Source organism: Lonchura striata, chromosome 2 (genome assembly GCF_046129695.1).
Source record: "Lonchura striata isolate bLonStr1 chromosome 2, bLonStr1.mat, whole genome shotgun sequence".
In the NCBI taxonomy this organism is placed as follows: Eukaryota; Metazoa; Chordata; class Aves; order Passeriformes; family Estrildidae; genus Lonchura; species Lonchura striata.
The window spans coordinates 84,683,064-84,707,755 of record NC_134604.1 but is presented as its reverse complement, the minus strand read 5'-3'; the positions used below and the strand labels follow the sequence as shown (position 1 = coordinate 84,707,755).

Sequence of the window (24,692 nt, the reverse complement as noted above, 5' to 3'; positions counted from 1 at the left end):
ACATCTATGCATAAAAACAAATACATGCAGAAATTTTTTAAAAAATAATAGTATTTGAATTCAGACCTCATTTTTGACAAATTGAACTTCACATGAAGGTTGTCCAAGATTTCATATTTCTCAGAAGAAGCAGATCTGGGAAAACTTGTCATTTCACTTTCCAATTGAAACCTTTGCTCAAATTCTGCAGAGCTGTTGTCCCATGAATCATCATCTGTAGTAAAATCTGGATTATGAAGAGCCATACACTGCAACCTGTCACACCTTTTCAGTAAACATAATAAAACAAAACAGTGTTTTATTTCAACAGGTAGTAGATGCAATTGACCTTGCAGAACCTTACGTTCACTTTGAGAGATTTTTATGGAAAATTTCATAGGAAGAGATTTATTCAGTACAGACCAAGCTCCCCTTGGTGACACAGCTGGGTAGACTGGGGAGCAAGAGCAAAGACCCCATGACATTTAGGTGCACCTGAGAGTACCAGTTATGTGATACACCAGGCAAATGTATTTCAGGATTTGGTGTGTAAGCTCCATCATCAGGGCCTTCCCTATATTTCTGCTTACAGTGTCTTTCAGTGCACTTTATGTAACAGCACAAGGAGGCAATGAGAGCACAGAACCTGCAGCTGTCTATGCTTAGGGCTCTCTAATTGCCCTGACCTCACACCTTACATCCTTCCCTTCCCTTTTTCAGCCCCTTCTCTGCTACCAAGGTCCTCCAGAGTAATTCCCTGTTTACAGCCCCTGCTATTCACTTTATTTCCCAGCAGGTTTGGCATTAGGATATGAGAAAGAACCACATGCAATTAAGTAGAAGAGAACTTAGGAAAAAAATATTTTGAGAAAAATGAAAGTAGCTTACCCATTTTCCTCTGAGGAAACTTTCAGTAGTGGTGTCTTCTCTGTAAAAACAGTGGTTTTTGACCTCGAGCTGAATAATTTTGAAAAATTGAAGTGATATCTTTGGATGGAGGGAAAAAAAACAGAATAGTAAGTCTGCAGCAAAAATATTCACTACAGATCTACAAAATATTTTGCTACAAGTCCATCTAATTTGTTTAATATTCTTTAAGAATGGTGTTGACCTAAATTAGGGTTTTCATTCATTAAGTTTGAACTAGTCATGGTACTTACTTCCTTATACTCACAGGGAACTCATTCATATAAGATTACACTAGCATACTACATAAAATATGAGATAATAGAACTTATTTCCCATAAATGTTATTTGAGATATAGATCACCATCTACAAATCCACTAATCTCTACAACAACCTTGGTACTCTTGGTACTAGGGAAGAAAATCTGAATATAAGTTCTTCATCTCTGCAGCGCCATCCCTTCCAAATAGTTTTTGTCAAGCCTTGGTCTTGCTGTTGCAGATAATTAAACAGTGTAAGCTACTTCTTGCCATATTGCAGCTTAGCATTGTGAAGGAGCTTTTTTGCTAAAGTATAAATCCCCAAACTTTAGAAGCAGCTAAAGACAATCAACCACAATCACAGAGGTCTGGCTTTGGGGCAGACTTCTGGCAGAGACTAAATAATTGAGCCATTCTAGAACATCTTCCCATGACCAGACTCTTTCAGAGACATTTCCTATCAAAATCAACATTATTCAGGTACACTCAGATTCATTCCATTCAAAATTATAGCCTTCCACCACCAGAAAGTCTTGAAGAAATACGCTAGACATACAGTCAAAATGCAGATCCCAATACACCCAGAGAAAACCCACTTAGAGGGAATCCAAAATGTCTTTCACTATTGCTGGAGGGGAAAGAAATTATAAAATCATAAACTTCTAAATAAATACACAACAGTGACTGGTTATTTATTCAGTCTTTTAAATATAAGGACAGTTCAAAAAGAAGGATTTTCATATTTGACTTTATAGCACAATGGAAGACAGTGAAGTTTCTTGCAATTTGTAGAGCTTTGACTTTGTAAAATTAAAACCTCCAGATACCGCTTTGGCCTGTTTGTTCAGTAATGTTTTCAGTCAGAAGATGTGCTAGGTGCAGAGAAATTGGATATGGTTATTTCAGCCTTGAATGGCCACAACGCTCATTCAAATTATGCTGTAAGTCACATATTTTCAGTCTCAGCTGAAGAAATAGAGAGTGATTTCAATTACCCAGTACCTCATGTCAAATGTTGGGCGGATTGCAACTCAGGTGCTACACTGCACTGACACTTCATCTGTGGAGAGATGATTGCATAGTCTGTAGCTATCAAAGTGCTTCCCTTTTTATGCAAGAGAATATCATTCTCACAGAAGCAAGTCTAAGTGTCTAACACACAGTCTAACTGTTATTTTGAAACAAGTATTCTTCTGATGTCATCATGGCTTTCAATGTAAAAAGCTACCTAGAGCTTTTATAAAATGGAACCCATAGGGATAGCAGGAACATTATCAGGATTTTAGATGTGTGCTCACCATGCACAGCTGATAAAATCTGACTAATCCCAACATTGCTGATAAAATCCCAACATCCCACTATACACAAATCCAAATGGGGCAATTTTTATAACAATTCTGATGGTGGACCTTGAATGTGTGAGTTCAGAAATTTGACTCATGAAAAGACCATTTACTGTGTCTATTTTTAAACACAACAATGTCACTTGTTCCACAGGAAAAAAAAGGCTTCAAATGATGCATAATATATGCTGTTCTGATTTTACCTCACCTTGTGCACGCTATTAACCTTTCTGCACTTCCTTTTGTTCTTTTCCTCCTGGGATGTATCAAATCTGAGTCTAGTAACCAGACACTTTCTATAAAAACTTCCATTTTCTTCTAATTGTTAGGGGTTGACACCAACATTCCTTTATGTTACACAGGCATATGTATATCCACTGACAACCCACATCTCAGCAGCTCTTCACCACTACTGTGAATAACCAGTTTGCAAAAAGTGCTCAAGGGCAAAGCAACCACAGGAATGGCAACAAGGAGTATAAAGGTCAGGTGGAAGGTGGTTTAAGTGACAGAACCTGAGCTGAAGAATCCAGAATGCTAATTAAACAATCACCTTCATTTAGATATCACCTTCACTTTCTTCTTACACTTTGTTATCCCCACTTGCTGGCATAGGTCCTGTCACTTTTAAACGGAACTATGGAGTTGAACAGATGGCCAAGAATGACAAAAACAGTAAAAAAGGAAAAGGTCTTCAGATGAAGTAAAAACAATTAGTACATGACAACAACAATTTGCAGAGAATAAAAACACATGGACAAGAATAAGCAGCAGGAAACAGCCAGGCTTGACAAAACAAAAATAATTAGAGAAAAAGTAGAAAAGCCTCCACTTCCCCATGATGTGATTACTCTAATTAGAGAATGAGAGTAATATAAACAATAAAGCTAATTAGGGCATAAAGGAATCTTGAAGGCTGAATGCTGTAGAAAGAAAAGTTGTGAAAACATCATTTAAAAAATTGCATGGATTATAAAAATGAAACTCATCCTTGAACAGAGAGCCTAGCACAAATCCCTCTGTGCCCCTCATACTTCTGCAGAGATGTTGGAAGTGCAATTTGATCATCCACTTAATCCAAACATAAAAGATCATCTGCAACCAAAACCTAGGAAGGCCTGAAGACCCCCTGCTGATAGAGGAAGAAGTCTGCAGTGCTCAAAAACCATTTTAGCATAATTCTTAGTGCTCCTCAACCCTGCAAGTAGCTGGTAATTGGGACACTGTGTAAATAGGAAACAAATCAAAATGTAACACATTTCAAAAACTGGGGTCAGGTTGCACTTGAATGTTTTTCTTGAACAAATAGCTAGAAACTTTGGTTATATCCATATGCTAGAATGGAGTATAATCCAACTCTACTGAGCAATTCAGCAACATTTCCAAGAGGCTAATCACCAGGTCAGCTCATTAACAATAGTCAATTGTGAGTTAATTGGTTAAGGCCTCACAAGGCCTCTTTGCAGGTTGAAAAGGCCAATCTAGATTTGCAGGCAAGGATCTGGTAAATTGGACACCACTTGTGTTCATGGTTCTTCTCTCACAGCTCGAACTCAAAAATCATTAGTATTTTCTACATCAAATATTAGAATCATAGAATAGTTGGTCAAATTGACCCTCTGGAGAGGTACAGCAAGAGCGAGAGATGAAAGGAAGAGATGTGGAAGACTGCAGTTGCTCCCACTCTGACTAATGTTCTCAGACATTAATCAGAGTTGGTGGCTGACGAGGTCTGCTTCCCATTACCTGCAGATGATACCTTCCTGCTGCCAAGGCCTAGACCTGCACTCTGACCACCTTTTCAGGCATTTCCTAATGGTGTTTACACCTGAATTTTTAAACAAAAGAAAAAGGAAGTCTTTGTGGTGTGTCATGATGTTCAGCCATAAGCAACATTTCAATCCCAAATGCACTACAGCAAAGGACACCAAAATAAATAAACATCCTTCAAGAACCTGACAAAGTAAAAGATCACGCTCATTCCATTTAGGCTGCAAACACTTAAAATAATCACTAGTTCTGACTGGAACCTATTATTTATCCCTGTATTGAAAAGATTAATCATGGTACACAATGTATTGCTTTCATTCCTTATAATAAAAAGGATACATTTAAATATCAGCTAATATAATATTTCATCTCCCATGTGTTATGCCGTGCACACAACTATCAGTTGGGGAGCTATTTCTGTGAAAACAGAAAGCAATAATTCTCACTTCTATGGGAAAAATCTGGTCAGAATTGAAAGAGAGGTGAACATGGAAGCATATATATTATGTAGGAACATCAAAAGTTTTTACCATAACTTATTAAAAATTTCATTATATAAAAAATTAAAAGCAGAATTTCTTCAGGGGAAAAATAGCTAGGATGCTTCCCTGAATTAGTAACCTAATTCTCAACTAGTAACTAAAACTGTTATAAGCATGAGTTGCCTCTTAGAAGCTCAAGAATACTACTGAGCCAAGAGTTTATGACAAATACAAAAACTAAGTGAAGTTTTCTAGAAGTCCAGAATAAAAATATGAGAGATAATTAATCATAAAGGAGACTAGTCACAACAGCATGAATTTAATTTATCATTACTACATTCTTTTAGAATAAAGTCTAATTTCAGAAACTTCAGCTTCCCTAAATAGAAAACGTTTATACAAATCATATGTACTGAACTAATTACTCTTACCATAACTGTAAAAACAAAACAAAAACAAAACAAAACAAAAAACACAAAGAAAGACCATTTTTGACTGCACTTAAAACACATTCTTCCACCAACTTGGTATTTGTGAGCTTCTGATAAAGTCCACATTTTAGGGAGCAGTTATGTGGTACAAACTGTGCTGACCAACATCAGAGCATTCAGCTCTTAAACCTTTACCTTTACTGTGCACTAAGCAGCTGTATGCATACATCTGACAATTTTGCCATATGCGTGTGCCCACACAGAGCCACAACCCTCCACGATGATTTCTCCTCAGCGGTAGCACGCCATGGGGAAATTGTTATGACTACCCATCAAAAATCAAGTGTGGCATCTGATACACTCAGAGTCAAGAGAAGGATCCAAAACTCCAGAATGCATATCTCTAAACAGTTTCCAGATATTTTCTAATGACTTTATGTAGCTTCAAAATCAGCAAATAACCTCCTGACTCTTTAAACACATGCACCATTAAAATGTCAGAAAAAATAAGCAATGAAAGCATTATTTAATAGACTCATTTTCTATTAAACAGGACTGTACAGGGTCCTGCAGAGGCATCCCCAGAGAGTGATACTGAAGGGCTGGCACTGCCTAATAGCATGGCACTGTGAGAGGTATAGCCAACTGGCAGATCTCATTTTGAAAGACATTGAAGTGCTGGAGTGTGCCCAAACAGTAAATAAGGTGGTGAAGGGTCTGGAGCAGCTGAGAGAACTGAAGTTCTTTAATCTGGAGAATAGGAGAAGGAAAGGTCAGGGAAGACCTTATCTCTCCTTGCCTGAAGGGAGGTTGTGAGGTGGGCATTGGTCTCTTCTCCCAGAAAACAAGTGACAGGGCATGATGGAATAGCCTCAAGTTGTTTTAGGGATGGTTCAGATTAGCTGTTTGGAAATATATTTTTTCACAGAAAGGGCTGTCAAGCATTGGAACTGACTGTTCAGAGTAGTGCTGAGTTATGAGCAGGTAACCAGCAGGTAACTCAGATATTTAAAAGATGTGAAGATGTGGCACTTAGGGCCAGGGTTTAGTGGTGGTATATTTGGTAGTGCTGGGAAAGCTGTTGGACTTGATAATATTAAAGGTCTTTTTTTCAGCGTAAATTATTCTATTATTCCAAACTGAGAAACATATGCCATGCCAAGACCCCAGGCAATTAAAGAACATGCTTAAGAAATGTGTAGAGAATGGGTGCTGAGCTCATCCTAGATGGAAATTGTTCCTTAGATAGGACACACACAATATGCTTGCTTCATTCATTTCTGCTGGATTTGGAAAATGAGCATGTTCTGCAAAGGCAATTTTAAGTTCAAAAATAGCCTGGAAAATAGAGTGCTTCATGTGACTGTTGTTTTAAAATCATATCAGGCTTTGTAGGGTTATTGTGCTTCTCTGAAAAAAAATGGGTATCTCTACAATTTGGTAATTTGTTTACCTCAAGAGTCTTTGCCTGCTTCTGTCAGTGAAGGTCTCCATCAATAAGACATTGCAGGGGTAGTAAACAGACCAGGACCTCACTCTAGTAGGTGAAGATAAAAGAAAGGACTTAACCATTAAGCTGCCATGAAACATTTCTGATTCTCCCTCAGAGGGACTGTTCTCCACAGATTTTCTTCTCCCATGTTAGGGTATCATGAGGTCCATCAGCCTTGTGGGAGGGAGCCAGGTGCAGGGACTGGCCATGAGTCTGGCAGGGCAATGATCTTCCCAACCAGAGCCTGTCCCACAGCACCCAGTGAGGTAGCAGGGACAGGGTGGAGTGGGGACACCGGTCAACTCTGATTTCATGAGCATCTAGCAGGACAGGACCACAGTGATACAGCAGGTCCAAAAACCTACCATTAGAAGGAGTAAGAAGTTGGACTGAAGAGCACATCTGCTGTTTCCTCCTCTAAATTTTCTGCTTCAGCAAAGGAAATTGGAAAGCTAAGGAGACCACATGGAAAACTGCAGACAGTCTGAAGGAGAAAATAAATTTCAGGAGCAGAGGCTGCCAGAAGAGTTTAGCTGTTAGCAACTGCCAGGAAGCTGCAAATTTGAAAGAGGCATCAGGAGCTAGTATAAGTAGTGGTCCAAATTCCAAACCCCGTTTCCCTATGGATTACACTGACAACCTGTTAAGATGTATTATCCGCAAATGCTGCAGGGTATAGTGAAAAATAAGTCTTTAATAGGGAAGCAATTTATCAAGAATACTTAAAGCATGACTGTATTTGTGACACTTTAGTATATTCTGCAGGTATGGCTTTTAAATGCCAGCATTTTTCCTTGACATTCACAATGGGATTTTAGCTTAACCAGCTCTGCTGCTAACTGAACTTATGACAAATAAAGGAGGATCACACCTTTTTTCTAGTCCATAAGGGAATTTGAAAATTCTAAAACCTTGAAAAAGTGATCATTACTTAATTCTTTAACTTTCTATCTGACCAGACTTTCTTAAAGATGCAATATGGGGCACTTGGATGATGGAAATATGAACAGAAGAGTAGGTCTGAGATACAACTAGATGATGCAACCATATCTAGAGAAGGTTATTTGTTAAGCACTGAAGTGATAGACTTTTTTCACTGAATAATATACAAGCCTTATACAAATAATGTCTACATTACAGTGTAATAAAAAGTACTTTTTTATGTACTTTTTATTCGCACTTAGATCAAATTTCGTTTTCATACAGAAGAATTTTCATCCAAAAAGTTATTCAATATTAAGTATACAAAAAAATCTATCAACAAGTTCTTCCAGACACAACTTCCTTATAACCTCCTAACAAGTAACTTCCAAAATGAAGTAATTCCACATAACTGGTCATTTGCATTCCACCTTGAGTTATATCAGAGCCAAAAACTTTTAAAACATTGAAAATCCCAGAGGAACAAACTTAAAAACCCAAACAGAATAAAATGTCACCTCATAACAATAACATATTTTATCTTATATTTGGGTGAAATTCAGGGAAATCTTTCAAGAGTAAATGCAGTTTTATCTCAAAAAGAAGGTGCTCTTCTCTGCAATATTCCTTCATTTAGATCACTGTTACATATTAACATACACCATTTACAAGCCTCAGGAAATTCATTCCTTAGCCTTGGGTTCTGGTTTGTTACCAGACATCTTTTCCTGCATTAATAGGCCTTAGAGATCTAGACCCTCAAGGCTACAATGTCAGAGAAGGAGCTTCTAATCTGTATTAACAAGAAGCTTTGAAATACATATTTTTGATTTGTTGCTGACCAAAGGGAGACAAATTTAAAACACAAGATCAGAGTCCATAAAAACATTTAACTGAAATTCTCAAAGTAAAAAGAAGGGGGGAGGTAAAGAAAAATGACCACCAAATAAATCAACCCAAACACCAAGGATTATAAGTAACACATTCCAAAGAAATTCTGAGAATTTGATTTTCTCATGCAGAGTATCATGCAAATTATATTTGGCAAGTCCCCCCTAAAGTGGGCTAACAGACCACAAAAAAAAAAAAAAAAAAGTTATTTCAGCTTCCCTTCCTCCTGATTTAAACTTTAATCCTTCTCCAGGTAAGAACATGCTGCTGTGCACTGAAAAACCAAAAACCAGAATCACATCTCTCAGGATTCAGAAGGAAATTCCTCTTCCTACACAGCAGATGGCTTTGTTCCAGCAGTATAATTTAACAGTACATCATATTTCTTAATACAGTTTTTCCCTCCCTGTCACAGAGATGCCAGACTCTTTCCTTTTAGACAGCACATTCACTTCTACCCAGAATAGAATAACTTTTGTTGCTCCATAGTTTCAAAGAGGCAACTTCCTTCCATGTTGTTCCTGAAATGGCATATTCTTCATAATATTTGTTATTTATGTTTTTCAAATTAGCACCATCCCAAAGTTAAATAAATCCTGAATACTGATCATCAAAAGCATAGATAAAACAATAACTCTTCACTCTTCCAGTCACACAGAAATGAGGTTACATAAATAAAACTTCCTTATGTGCTCCCAAAGGAAAAAGAAAACAGAAAAGGGAAAGTGTCAGGACCCCTGACTTAGAAAGAAAATTCTTCATCAAGGGATTATCTCTAGAAAAGGGGCAAGCCCATGCTGACATGGCTGCCCTATGCTAGCAGCTTCTATACCAGCAGCGCAACACAGATAAAAATAGAATAAATTTTAGAGAAGTTCTGATTCCTCAAGCAGATACAATGCCTGAATAATCTATTATTTTTCAATTAAAAACATTTGTTATAATTCTTAGAAGAATGAACTGAAACCACTATATAAATGTTTTAAAAGTGGTTCTTGTCATTTGCCATGTGTTGATCCAGTTATGCATCTATTTGATTATCAATTCAAATGGATTAAAGAGGTTTTGTTTTCTTGAACCAACAGTGCCTCCATATAAGAAAAGCTTAAAATGTAAGAAAAAGTGCTGACAAATACAATTCTTGCATATATATTTTCAACTCCAGAAATCATTGTCAACAGTCACTACATCAACAGGTCTTGTTTTAATGCCATCTGCACAGGCACTTTGCAAAAAGAAAATACCCATAGAGTGGGACATAGCAGGAAGACTGAAGGATATACTGGCAAAATGGAAATGCAAAGGAGCCAAGTAAGTGGATACCCTTGGCAGCAGAGTAAAAAAAAAAAATAACAAAACAAAACAATAAACAGCAAACAAACAGAAAAAGACACTAAAGTGCCCATTAATCAGACACCATTATTAAAAGTTAATGTGGAAGTAGGCCTTCTGCACCTCAGGAAACAACAGAAAACAATGGTTGTTCCTTCATATAAGAATAACAGTTTAGAGAGAAAATACTATAGGTTCATTTGAGTCATGGCATTTAGAAGTAGATTATAATTGAAAAGAAATATAATTGAAAAGACAAATATAAAATGTTTATGAGAAGTAAAGGTCCACAGCAGTTAGTCACAAAGAAAAAAATCACTTTGTACTATTTTAAGATTATGGAATATGAAAATTAATTAGAACAGTGGAAGAACTGAAGCTACAGGAATTATTTCCTCCAGTAGCATTAGGAAAACACATGGACTGAAGAGAAAAAAATAACATGACACATGGCAGAGCTAAAAGCAGATTTTAACCTAAGACAAACTTAAGAAAAAAGCACATGGACAAATTTTAAAAAGGGCATTGTTTAGAGAGGATGGACTCCATCAACATTTTTTATTTGTCACAAGGTACAATTACAGTCTCAGCTCTGAAGTATTATTCCAGTTTATCTATTAATTTATTTTGGTCAACAATCAAATGCTGTAACCACAATATGTTCCTACTTACAATTTTATTGTTAATGAAGACCCTCATTCCTGAAGCGATACAGATGCAGCACAGGTGGGATCCATATGATTAATTTTGCATCCAAGTAAATAAATTCCATTACAAAGAAAGAAGCCAGTGTCAATACTTAATATAGATTATCTCAAGTTATTACATGCATGACCTGAATCTTCTCAGATTCATACAGAGTTTAGGAAGCATGAAGACCCAGAATTCTCTGTTCTCCAACCTATCTACTTGAGTCTTAAACATTTTCGAAGTGGCATATCAAGGAAATTAATTGATCAGTCCAACTCCAAACTGCAAATAGATTGGTACATTTGTTAACTGCTTTTGATGTAGATTTCTTGCGCATTCTGCCTCACAAACATCAGATTTCCAGCTGAAGGAAAGCAGAATAGGTCTAACAACAACAGTGTAGCTCTATCAACTTTTGTCAACAGAAAAATAGATTCAAAACTGTGAGTAGTACAATGTCCGTACATACAAATCCTTATGGAAATCTATCATTCTCTTCTGCCAAGAACAGTCTGTCTTCTAACAAAATAGGCAAGTTGGAATATTTCTGGCTATGTAATCCTCTTCAGTAATTGCATTCAGCTAGGAGCAGGTTTGTAAGGAATGCTTTTTGTCATTTTATTTAAGGCTAGAAACAATAGTTTTCCAAAGAATTATGTTCAAAGTTTTTACTTTGAAACATCTCTACTTCTTACAGTACTGATTTGGCTAAATTTTGGCTACATACTACAGTATGCCAAGCAGCTGTGACCCAAAAATAATGTCTAAAATGAACAAATTCCATTGCACCACTTTTTAGAACATTTTTTTTTCATTGGCCTGTACTAGAAAGCACTAGGAGGCCCAACATACAGAGCAAACTGGAAAAGAAGACTTATGCTACCAATGGATGCAACAAAACCCCACATATTTATATAATCTTAAAACATTTCCCTTCTCTTTTTGCTTATATGATTAAAGATATATCATAAAAAGCACACGGGTATTCCTTGTTACCCTCATTCTGGGTTTATTCTTTCTTTTGGCAGAAAGATCCACTAAATTCAGGTTCATCCTTTTCATTGTATAAGGTTTACATGCTGAACCAGCTGTCAATAGACTCCTAAAGAGGATTGCAGGTCACATGTCATTGACATGGTTTAGGAAATAGAGTTGTTCCTATCACATCTAGGAAGATTAGAAACAAAAGAGTATTTTTTATTTTCTTAGCTGCAGAGAGAATGAATTGTATCAGACCACAAGAGTGGGAGGAAAAGTCACTGCAAAATATTTACTCTACGCTACTCAGGACTAGACTTCTTACAGTAAATTCCTCAAAAGCATAGTGTTTCCTGCTCAAATATCAAGTGCAAGGCCTGCCAGACATATGAGTTCAATGTAACTGCCAGGGTGGCCATCTGAGGGAGATGTTTTCATACTTCGCTTCAGAGAGCTCCATTTCAGGCAAGGGAGTCCTTACAGAAAATCTGCTCAAGGATACCAGGGAGTGAATGGCAGATGGACTGTTTACTGTTCTTACTGACTAGCACAGAAAAGACAGTAGCTCTGAAAGTGTGAATGAAGACTTCAGCCTTTCACAGCTGCTTCTGAATTAGGCTAATTCACACAGTACTGATTCAAAAACTTCTTCTCCACTTTTTAAAACTGAGTGGCAGTAACTGCCAATCTGTTTTATATTTCACCAAAAGAAATAATATAAAAACATGCAAATAAAAAAAAAAAAAAAAAAAAAAAAAGAAAAAAACAAACACAAGTGCATTACTTTTGAACCTCCCCAGTTCTGACAGCCCTGGCTCCAGTTTACAGTGCTGTCCTTGATGTAGCTCCGACCTGCTGTGGACAGAACTCTGTGTGGTCTCTGACTGCTGCTGGTCCATTAGCGCAATTATTGCAGCTTGTCCCTGCAGCCCCATTAGCCCCTATCAAGTAGAGAATTGCTTGCTTTGTCACTGTCTGTAACCATTTTGGTGACTCATTTATCAGCTTTTGCTCTATTTCAGATAGTAAATCACTTGAGCTCCTTATGTACAGCAGGTTTTTTAAAAAGCCATATGATTTGCCAGACTACAGACTGTGACCTTTTTTTTTTTTTTTACGTCACTGGCTAATATCTCCCATCTATATTAATCTATTTTTCCATCAACTACATTAAATTTAACATGAACCTCAGTTCTTTACTATATGACCAACGCTATCTGGAAATTTTTGCTGCAGCTGAGGAATGACTTCCAGTGCTTTTAACGCAAAAGGACAAAACACTGATGCCAGTTAATTCTAAAGAGAGAATGCCCTCCTGCTCAATGGTGACTGGCCCTTCGCAACACATTTCTTTTCGAAGTCTGACTAACTTGCTGGCTTTACCCTTCAATGTAAAAAAAAATCCAGTCCCATGTACATGGCCGGCATCTTTCCACAACTGGCCTAAGAGTCTCAATGAGACAAACCCCTTATTACCATATTATTAACTATTAGGAAAAGTGCATCTGCTTGCAAAATTCAGCAGCTCTGTGGAATGTCCCAGGCACTCAAATGAAACATTTGACTTTTGTAGCTTAGTACACTGCAAATTCTTCTCTGAGTGCTGAGCTCAATATTTAGCCTGACAATCAGGAAAGTTTGAAGCAGTTAATTAGTAGCGCCTAATTCTTTCAACAGAGCACTCAGAAACAAAAATTAATAATGATGGGTTCTTGTTTACAAAATGTTCTGTCAGAGCAAAAAGCATTTGAGTGGCTACATGGGAGCACTGTGATTTTAGTCTGTCAATGGCAGAATAGAAATTGTAGTATATGACCAATCTGAGATAATATGAATAATTATAAGAAATGAGCACTGAGATGATGAATAATACAAAACAACAAAAAAATTAAACAACTTTGAACACAGAGAAACTTAGTGAATCCTCTTTCTGTAGGTTTCATTAACAGCAGAAACTATGTCAAAATCAGTCTTTTGCTGAACACATCTCTTTTGCTCAAATGAAGTCAAACACTCTAAGTTACATCATACAACTACATTTAAGTCTTCCTTCTGTTACCATAGCAAGACATCTTTTTCCCAGGAAATGCAGAACAGCAAATTAGAATAGGGCATCAAAACCCCATGATAACTTATTTATTTGCCTATTGTGCATAATGTGATCTTTCTGTTTTACTTCCTACCATTTAATCCAAAGTTTTGCTAGAGATGCTTATTGCTTCTTTTGAGCTTTTCAGGCTTTGAATGGCATTTTACGATATAATAGAGGCAACAGCAGGAAGCTTTAATTTAAGCTAAGAGAGTCTCAACAGTTCCATGCCCATACATAGTTTGCTCATGATAAGCTGTGTTGCAGCCACATGCCTCCATGTAAGCCATAAATGTTTGAGAGGGTCTATTTAAAACCAAATTTACCAAACAAAATCATTTAGCAAAGTCAGACTTTACAAATCCTTCCATATTATTTGTTTACTGCAGTGTCATAGCATTTAAAGATCCACAAGAGGAATCAAAATGCAGAAACATTTACTATGGATAAGAAATGAGAAGGAAGCCAGAAGCGTCATCTTTCAGACAGCAAGCAAGATAACCATCACTTGAGAATGATGAAGGTGGCAGTTTGTTATAAAGTCATACATCTGTCCTGGATTCTTCTCTAATGTTTGTGTGATTGACATTAAAATCGGAGTAGTTCCTACACAAATAAGCAATTATGATGTGAAAATTATGCTTTCTCTGTTTGACTGTTAAACAGATGATCCCATTTTGTTCTAGTCGCCAAAGATCAAAACTAGCCTTAGGCTGCACAAAAAAAAGTGATTTTATTGTTTTCAAGGGTTTTTTTTTTTTTCCCTTAGTCTTTTCCCCGTCTTTTAAATTGTCACGTAAGTTAAAGAAGCTTTTAAATTGTCACATAAATTTTACTTATTTAGACAGCAAGCATGTCTTCTTGACATCTAATTCTAAATCTCATAAACATCTTTTAAAAGTAGCAATACATCAACATAATTAAAAATCAAAATTGAGATTTATAATCCCTTATGGCTAAAGGCATAACTTCACTCTCATATTGACTTTTCACTATACAGTACCATCTCCTCTTTCAGTTTCTCCTCCTAACAGGAAATAAAATTACAATCTTCCTGCTGTTTTGCTACAAACCAAGAATTCAATAGACACTTTTAACTCACTGACCTTCTCACTGCAAACCAATCTCCCTGCTGATCCTGGGACCAGAGATTCAGGAAGAGGTGGATTTGGTTGATTGTTTTTACTTTTTATTACATAAGTGAAACTGAGGGTCAGGAGAAATGCTGAAAGAAATAGTTTTGCTTGTTTAAACACATTTTCAAGCAGACTAAAAAAAAAATTGAGGGTTTATTTTTGTTTGCTTTGTTTGTTTGTTATCCTATAGATGGATTTTCTTAATGACTCACAAAGAATAAAATCTTTTAAGGACTATTATATTAAATGCTATTAAATCTTAATGCTCCAAGGCAAATTTCATCCAAATATAACTTCAGTGGAGTAATGCAAAGTAATTACTTACATGGAATTAAGAATTACTATTCACCTTGTTTCTATAGATTACCTTTAATGCTCATGAACTCCTAAGACAAAAATAGCTGACTTCACCCCCTTCCTGTGAATCACAAAGGAGGATTTCAGATTTGGTTCTTATAAAAACATGCTGTTAAGTTCTTCCCATGCAAATAGCACTGATAATGATGAGACCAAAGGGCCTTTTTGAGGGCAACATTCTGTGTGTACAGAGACGTGATGGAAGGGAGTAGCCTGTGTCTTTAGAGATGTCAGTGCTGACCTGAAGAGTGTTGCCCATGCTGCCACAAAGCAGTGCAGAATCTTCCTGCAAGGTAAAGAGCTCATGAAGATGGTTTGGACCGAGGTCCATTGACTGTAAAAGTCACTTGCGTGTAGCTGTAATGTAAAGGATCCAGATCAAGCCTTTGTTTAAAGTCTGAGGAATCTGAGAGAAATGAAAAATCAAAATGCAGACTTCATTGCTATGTTTTGGTACTTCAAAAGCTGCATTTCTGATAGTCCAAAGTACACCGTAGTTCAGTGTAAACATATGCCTAGGCCAGGTGCACTCCAACTGAACAGAATGTCACTGGAGCTCATTCGTGGTCCACTTCAGAGAGGCATGCCTACATTGCCTGCAGGAAGCAGGATTTAAGCAACTATGCTGTTCACAAAAAGGCAGACAGGCTTATTTCAAGGGGAAGGACACTTTGAAAATACAGGATCATTGGCGTGACCATGGTGGATGGTCCAGATCTCCTCACACAAGGCCAAAAGAACCTAAGGCAATGCAGTAAAACCTGAAGTTAGAAGGTACCACTCTTCAACATGGAAAGTAAATAAGAGGCATTCTGACAGGCAAGCAGCCCAACAGGTACACTGACCACAAAATACCTGGAAGTCTGTGCTGCAATCAAATGGAAATGCTCAGTCCAAAATAGAGTGGACATCTCTTTCCCAGGGTAAATGGCCCTACTTAACACAAGAACACTTCCTTAAAGGTAATTTTAGAGAGCTAGATAAACCCCCTGTTCCATTAAATAGATAATTCGGAAAGTCTTGTCTCAATATACATTTGAAAAATTTAGAGAACCTGGGAATCTTATCCTGAAAGATAATTCAGCAATTTAAGTTAAGTAGATGCATTAAAACAAACCATACAGATGTGCCAATTTAGTGAACCACTAGTGAACCACTTTATGGAAAAATGAAAAAAAAATGGTTTTCTCTTTTTTTAACCATCAGTAGTTTTATTTGCAAGCAAAAGAACAATTTACATTGAAAGCTAATTCTCATTCTAATGAAACTAATCAAAGAACTACTGACTCTGCAAAAGTTTATCCATGTTTTTATCCACATTCTGTTGGATAGTCCAAATAATTTAAGGGTAATTGCTCATATAGAGTGGTCATACATGTCACAAGTATTTTAACTTCATCTGATGTATATTGGTTAAAATACATGCTAAGGAGAGACTGATAAGTTAAATCTTCATGCCAAAAAAAAAAAAAAAAGTCTTGGAAAAGAAAGAGGTAAAGATCAACAAGAAGAAATTTTGAAAGATCCTTTCCTGAACCCTAATATACTGCAATAGAAGATTAGATATACATTTTTCTGAAAGGGAGCATGGCTATGGCTATGATTATGACTATGACTATAGCTATGGCTATTTAATTGTACCTCTATTCCTAAATCACACACAGTGACTCCAGTTTACTCAACACTAACAGTGTTAGCAAAAGACCTAGAGTTACTCCCTGTGCTCACAGGAAGGTGAGCTCCCCCATGACCTAGTGTTTTTCATCTCTGGCACCTGAGACCAGAGATGACTGCAGTCTGGTTCAGAGGTTCACAGAAGTTGTGTATCGCTCGTACACAAATTCATATCATTCACTAAAAAATAATAGGAAGAAATTAAACCAGAACAGTGAAAGCTGGTCTATAAGAATACAAATGTGGATTTTGTTCAAGAATAGTAAACAAACAAAAAAAAATTGGAAAGTATTGCTATAATGTTTTCCAATTTTAGCTCTGACAGAAACATTTTTAGACGCACATTAAAAAACTGACTGGATTGGCTGTAGATTTCTATGTCATATTTATGATGTGTGTAAGTAAGAGGCACAACAAAACTCATCCAGCTAGCCTGCCTCTCCTTTGCTCAGGTCAGGGAATTTACCAAAATGTCCCAAACTTCTTTTCTTCCCAAGATAAGCACATTTCCTTCCAACTGAGATGCAGGGGCATGGGACAGATTTGAGTCCTGCTCATCAAATCAGAGATGTCATCAGCACACCCAGAATTGTGGGGAGCCCCAGCACTGCACCTCCCACATTACATAATTTTCCTGATTTATAGCCACAAAACAAAGTTCTCCAGCATCGGGTTCAGATATTTTGCTGGCATTCTGCTTCACAACTGTACAAAAGCTGACTCTGCCAGTGCAGCACTTCAAGGCCTGTGCTCTGCAGGAGTTTGGATTAGGTGCAGCACTTCTCTCTCACTTTAGATCCTATCAAGCCACCTCTAAAGATGCTCAAAACTGCCCTAAGAAGTTGACAGTCCACCTGGCTGCCTTTCACTCAGTGTGGTTGCTGCTGGTTCAAAGCTTTCAAAATCCACCTGAAATATTTTGAGGTCTATAAATTATTTCTAAGTGCTTACAAATAGAATTGCTGATATTGTATTTGTCACAACAGGAAAGATTAACATCCCTGCCCAGAAACCTGCACCTTTCCTGGTGTGGGAGAGGATGCATGAAGAGTACACACTCTTTGTCCACTTGATGTGTGGTGTGTCAGCTGTCAGTCATGCTATAGTGTGCCATTTTAGTGTTTGCAGCCTCAGCTGTAGTAGTTCTCTCCATATCTTTATGATGCATTTTTCTGAAAATATATATAGGGTGGCATGTGAACACTACTTTATCTCTGTGTATTTTCTGACAGCAAGTAGAGAAGAAAAGCCAATTGTCTGATCTTAGAAACACAGCAAAATTGGCCCATGGTGGCTATTAACACTGAGATTAATTTAGAAATCTGGTAATCCATAACCCCTCCATGGCAATTGCAACTGCCTTGATGTTCTATTAAGGCTTTGCTTCTTTGTGTCAGTGGGAGAACTATTGACTTAATGAACATATGTATCTGTCCTGCAAGGAAATAAAAATTGATTTTTATTTGCAGAAAAAAAACATTCTGTTTGTTTCTATTCTTACCTTCCCTGCATGGGCACAGGAGTGAAATCCTTCCCAAGAGCAATGCAGCCATCCTCCCCTATTGCTGATTTTTCACACAGAGTCTGTGGCTCTCCAAGGCTCGCTACCATGCCATGATACTCTTTTAATAACTGCAGCTCGTTGCAACTTCTGGTCATTGGTTTGGCTGCCACATTTGCAGATAAAATGTTTTGATGTGATGATGTCTGATTCAGCTCCATCTCTTCTTGTCTAGAAACTGTACTGTAATATTTATTATCCAAGTGCATCTGTTCCTGGGGGGTGTTCTAAAAAAAGTGAAAACAAATATACTAGAATTAAATTGATTGGACTCAATGTTTAATTCAGTACAAGCATGTTAAAAATGCCAATCAGATTTCTTTGAATGCATTTTTGGGTATTTTCCTTGTTAATTTATTTACACCAGATACAATTCCAATATTTTAAACATCTTTGCAAGTTCAAAATTAGCCACTAGCACTGAATTAGATAAATAGATGGGTCATCTATTTCATCCATGTCTACCATTATTTTCTCTCACAAATCTCCCAGTGACTTGCACTGACTTACCCCATAAAATAAGCTAAAATCATCTCTGTATTAGTGGCACAAGAGTCACTGCTGCAGAACATCTTCCCAGCTTACAAGAGCACTGCTTCACCACCACCACACAAGTCTCCAGCAGCTGTGGTGACAGCAGTCTCATGGAATCCATTGCTCTCCACCAGCCCTTGTGCTCCCTCAGAAAGCCTTGTCCTGCTGCAGATCCACCATGGATGATGGACCCTCATTAAGCACAGCAGGTACATAAGTTTTATGAAGACAGTGTGCCATTCTAGCAGTTGCCAGAGGCATTTATGAAATATGAATCCAACCTTGATGAAAATGAGGTTTTATGATATGATTATTAATGGTGATTATAACAAAAAATAGTGAATAACAGTTGAAATGCTTTTATGTTCTCATCATTAAAATTCAAACTTAAAAGTTATAAAAACCACTTCAGAATCCCACAAAGTGCACAACTCAGACATGACGACTGAATTAAAGATCAGCCTGTCTTAAACACATGCTGTGGAATTTAATCATGGGAATATTTCAGCATAAAGTGCCATAGCCACTGCAGAGGACAGCAAGACCTCAGGAAACAGGCCTGTCAGCCTCCAATGTCCTTGAGGTGGGGGAGCACAGCCTTGTCAGAGCACATACCTGCTCCTCCCTGCAGAGATCTCAGCACAGGACACTTAGGTACTCCTGCAGGGCTGTGGGGCAAAAATAGCACAATAATAGGTTCTGCTTCAGTCCCAGTGGGAGAAATCACTTCAAACAGAAATTACAAACAGCTAATTATGATTTCGTGCAGATTTGAGCACTCATGGCCTTACAGATTAGACAGGAATGGAAGTTACTGAAAAGAAAAAAGACTGCACATACAAGCCACCACAAATATAGGTCTTGACTCCAGGTAAAGGTAGCCTTGCTAACCAAATCTAAATCAGACATTCCCCAGGTGGCATACCCTTCCTCAGTTCTGTACTTCTATTTCTTTCTATTCTCAATGCCTTTAGTTCTCATCTCCTAATATTTTTCACCTGTCCTTATAAGCAGACAAACTTGACTCCTCCCATTGCACAGTAGCTGGAGTACCATGTCCAGTCCTGGTCCCTGCAATTCAAAAACAATGCACAGACTAGACAAGTCCAAAGGAGGGCCACAAAGATGATTAAAGAGCTAGAGAATCTGCCCAATGAGAAAAGACTATAGGATTTAAGTATTTCCTCCCTCAGGAAGAGAAGCTCAAGGGGGACCTCATTGTAGTTTCAGTCGTTAAAAGGTGAATACAAAGAAGCCACACAAAGAAAAAAAGAGGCAATTGGTATGAGTTGCATGAGAGTAGGTTTCATCTCAATACAGGAAATAAATTTTTTGCAGTAAGAATAACAGCAACAACATCCCCAGGGCTAGAGGTCTCATCACTGCAGATTTTGAAGGCCCACTAAATCTCATTGAGGCTCCCACAAAAGGTTGGACCAGATGGTCTTTCAAGGTCTTCCAATATGAGTTGCTCTATGAGTCTACAGTTAACAGCCTGAAAAAGATCAACATAAATAAGCCTTTTCTTAATTGTGCTTTATTGGTTTTCTTGGAAGGGAGAAAAATGAAAGGGAAGGTAAACAACTGAAAGAAACAAGGTATCATCTACTGCTTTCACAGGGCTTCCATATTTAGACATGGCTAGCATAGACACTAAAGACACTTCAATTTTCAATGGATTATACCTCTCCTCTAGATATTTCCATGAAGGGATGCCTGGTGTAGAGAGCACAAACCTTGGTGAAGTAAAACCAAACACGCTGTCAGTGAACTGGTCCAGGGCTTCTCCATGGCCTGAAAATCACAGAGCTTTTCTGATCAAAAACAAAATCCTGAGTGAAAGTCCTGGAAAGCCAGATTTGCCACTCCTGCATGGAATCTAAAGCTGGGAGATGTTGGGAGGGCAAATACACACCACAGAGAGGCCACCACTGCCTCACCAAGACTTTATTGTCACTTCTGGCAGCCTGCTGCCCTACCAGGCAGCACGTTTGCCTGTTTTAAAATTCCAAACTGTCTTCCTTCTAAAAAATAACTTTGAAATGCAAGTACTTCCAATTCCAAATAGAGGAGATAATTGCTTTTGTCTTCAATCTCACTTTACATATTTATATACTGGTTTTATTAAGATACAAATCATAATAGAGCTATCTGCCTATTTATTCAATTTTTCATAACATTTGGTTTGTCTGAGTTCCTATTGTGAAAATACACAGATTTTGAAATTATGTCATGCTGTAGAAATGCTAAACCTACAGCAACTCAAGCTATACTAGTTTTTAAAAGACAAAAATCTGAACACAACGTCTGAAATTGGCCCTTTCTCACCCTCTAAGTGGGGTTTTCTATCTTCATGTGAACAGGGATCAAATCAGACAGGCTCTTGTATGTACAAAGCCTTAGCTTGAAAGACATTTATTTTCAGAATTCATGTCAATAAAACAATAAAAGAATGTCAAGGATGAGAAGCTTGAGAGAAAATCTGATGTCTGGTTAAAAACCGATTAACTGCTTTATTGTGCATTCACATAAGCTTTGCAAAAACAAACAAAAAACAAACAAACAAACAAAAAAAAAAACCACCCACAATGTAACACAGCATTTTGCCACAAGAGGCAGGCTTGATTGTGAATGCCTATGTGGCTAAAACATTGCTAAGGCAACTATCTCCATGGTATCTAAGCTTCTAAGACATCAGTGCATCCAAGAAATTCTCGACTGATCATATTTCCCTGTAGTTATACTTTTATTTCTTCTTCTTTTCTCTTACCTTGCAATGCCTCCAACAGCAATGACCCATAGGTGAGATGCTATCATGTGAAGGTAATGAGAGATTTTAGCCAATAAAAGTCTATTTTGGGTACATTCTGGAGCTATGCACCAGCAAGTGTTTTTTAGTCACAACTAGAAATTGGTGCAGCAACCACCCATCCTGTGTTTGGCTAATACAGTGATAATAAATAAATTAAATAGGGAGCTAATATAGTATTTAAACCACATTTGTCACCCCTTTTCATCCCTTTAATCCAAGCAGCTGAACATCTAAAAGTGCTAGTGGAGAAGTAATTTTTTAGGTGCAAATAATGTCAACAGGTTATGTTAATTAATTTAAGTGTCTTGGTGCATTTAAAAATCAAAATTGTAATCTTAGGGTCCACAAGGCTATAACATATCACATCTGTTCAAGGTAATGCCCAGAAATAATGCTTCCTGTCTTGCTTATGCTATTATTTATCAAAGTCTTTTTCCACCAAGACTGGAAAAAAATATTTCCTTTGCACTGTCATCTTCCCATTATCAGGCAGAAACTGAAATTCTAAAAAATTACTAGCTGAGGAAGGATGTATATATTCTATATATACATTCCTCTCCAGACATGCATCTCCCGACAGCTTCCCCATGAGTCAGACAGCTGATGTTGTCCCTCCTGTGGCAAAGACACCTGCAAGTGTTCACAGCAGCATGGAGGAGTGGTTACTCCCAGCTGAGGCCCAGAGAAACAGAGCAAGGCTTCAGTACTGCAGCTCAGAAATCCTCCCACAGGTTTATCCTCACATGGCTATTGATACACATTACCCTGGCCCTGCCATCCTGGGAACAAGGAGATGAAAACTCAGCTGAAAACCTACCCCTAGAGTTACAATCTAGAATCACACACAAGCACATGCTCCTGCAATGCCATTGCCAAAACATTTATTTATGTTTATTTATTTTGAGTAAAGGTACTGCAGTATCTGATGTTGTCATGTGCAAACAAGAACTCTTGGTATTTAATTAGTGTTTTTTGTCTCATAAATTTGAAGGGTTTCTAGCTGTTGGAAGGCAGGAAGGTTGTTTTGGATACAATCCCCTTGACATCTAGGATTTCACTGTGTTGTAGCACTGCTGTTTTCCACAAAACCCTGCCCATCCTAAATATATGATCCCCATTATCTCATAGAGTGACATTAGAGATTGCAGAGAAAAAAGCTGGGCAGAGCAGACCTCTTGCATGACTGGGAAGATGACAGAGCATGGTGTACAGAGTGGGTCTTCAGAACAGCCCAAAGCAGATCATCACTACTGACTCGTCCATGGGTTGGGATTGTCTCTTTTTGCCATCCACCAGTGGCGAGAGGAGTGGTGGGGTAAACCTTTCTCGTTATGCACCAAACATACAAATAAGACTCCATTAAGTTCCTGTCTGAAATTCCTGTCTAAGACTCCCCATTTTATTCCCCCTGAATTCTTGGCCCAGGGCTGCAGGGAGGGCTATTTTGCAGATGGAAGAAGGGTGATGGGCTATAAGAATCTTCATCTCTATCAGTCTGCCCAATAGGAAATGGTTTCAAACTTCCATCAAGAGGGCTGTTCCCAGGTGGTGGCTGGACTAGAGAGCCCTGAGTAGGGAAAGGAGTTTGTAAATTGGGATGAGGGTTGGAATAAGTGGGTCTGCACCAGAGGGGTGGTGAGGGAAGCTGAGGGCTTCAACAAAGTGCATGGGCAGAGTTCAGGGGCTAATTGTACAGACATGATTCAAACAGCTTAAGAGGAGAGACAATTTGCAAGAAGAAAAAACAAACAAACAAACAAACACACACCAGAAAAAAAAAAAAAGGAAAACAAAGAAAAAAAAAAAAAGAAAAGAAAAGAAAAACCAAAACAAACCCCACATAGCACAGCTAAACTTTCCGCAAGCCATACACGGGCACAGGCTGCCGCCTGCCGGCTGCCTGACCACAGGCCACGAACCAGATTTTTCCAAAAAAAAAAAAAAAAAAAAAAAAAAAAAAAAAAAAAAACCACCTCCTTACAGGCGAATCCAGTTTTTAAAGCCGGGTGTCAGAGGAGTGCCCGTGCTCCCGGGCCAGGGGGTGGCTGCAGCACCCACCTAATGGTACATGGATAAACTATCTGTAATCAGCCAGCAGGTTAAAACATCTGTAATGAGCCAGCAGGAGCTGCTTCTGCAGGCACAGGAATGGTCTGACACAACGTCCCTCCTTGTGCAGGTGCAATGGGAAGCAGGTTGCCTGTATCCTGCAGGGAACTGACAGCAGTGGCTCATGCACAACCTACTGCAGTCAGCCAGCCAGACCTTAAGAATTTCATGGATGGAATCACAGATCAGTTTGGGTTGGAAGGGACTTCAAGAACATCTAGTTCCAACCTCCTCTCATGGTAAAGGGCACCGTCCCCTAGTCCAGGTTGCTCAAAGTTTCATCCAACCTGGCCTTGAACCTTGCCAGGGATGGGGCACCCACAGATTCTTTTGGCAACCAGTTCCAGTGTCTCACCACCCTCATAGCAAAGAATTTCTTCCTCGTATCTAATCTAAACTTTCTCTCAGTTTGAAGCCATTCTCCCTTGTTCTATCTCTACATGTCCTAGTATAAAGTCCCTCTCCAACTCCCTTGTAGCTACTTTGGGTACTGAAATTGCTATTAGGTCTCCTCAGAGACTTCTCCATGTGGAGCAACCCCAACTCTCTAAGCCTGTTTCCATCGGAGAGGTGCTCCAGTCCTCCAGCTCCATGGAGCATCTCCATGGCCCTTCTCTGGGCTCCATCCAGCAGGTCCATGTCCTTCTTATGCTGGATGCCCCAGAACTGGACACAGTGGTCCAGGTGATTTTTATATTTTAAAGAGTTTCTTCTAGTTCAACAGAAGTGGTAGAGATTCCCCACCATCAGCTGGGTATTAAGTGATCATCCTGTTCCAAGATTAATTTCCCCATTTAAGCCCTATGCAAAAGATCCCCATGAATTAGGATTTTTGGGGTTGTTTTGGGAGATTTGTTTGTTTGTTTTGTTTTGTTTTTAAAGAAAACCCTCTACCCCTGAGTGTCTATGTTCCAATGACCAGGTCTTGTTCAGTATTTAGTTTA

General features: G+C 38.2%; 1 protein-coding gene across 1 annotated transcript in view; it reads right to left on the bottom strand.

Moving 5' to 3' along the window:
* Positions 1–22,820, bottom strand: part of OCA2 (OCA2 melanosomal transmembrane protein) — a 161,800-nt gene extending 138,980 nt beyond the window's left edge. The window contains exons 1-4 of the mRNA XM_077790875.1: positions 22,812–22,820; positions 18,234–18,520; positions 868–966; positions 67–255 (exon numbers count right to left, since the gene is read on the bottom strand). Coding sequence (XP_077647001.1) covers positions 67–255; positions 868–966; positions 18,234–18,520; positions 22,812–22,820 — 584 coding nt within the window. The remainder of the gene's footprint in view (positions 1–66; positions 256–867; positions 967–18,233; positions 18,521–22,811) is intronic.
* Between the last annotated feature and the right edge of the window lie 1,872 nt (positions 22,821–24,692).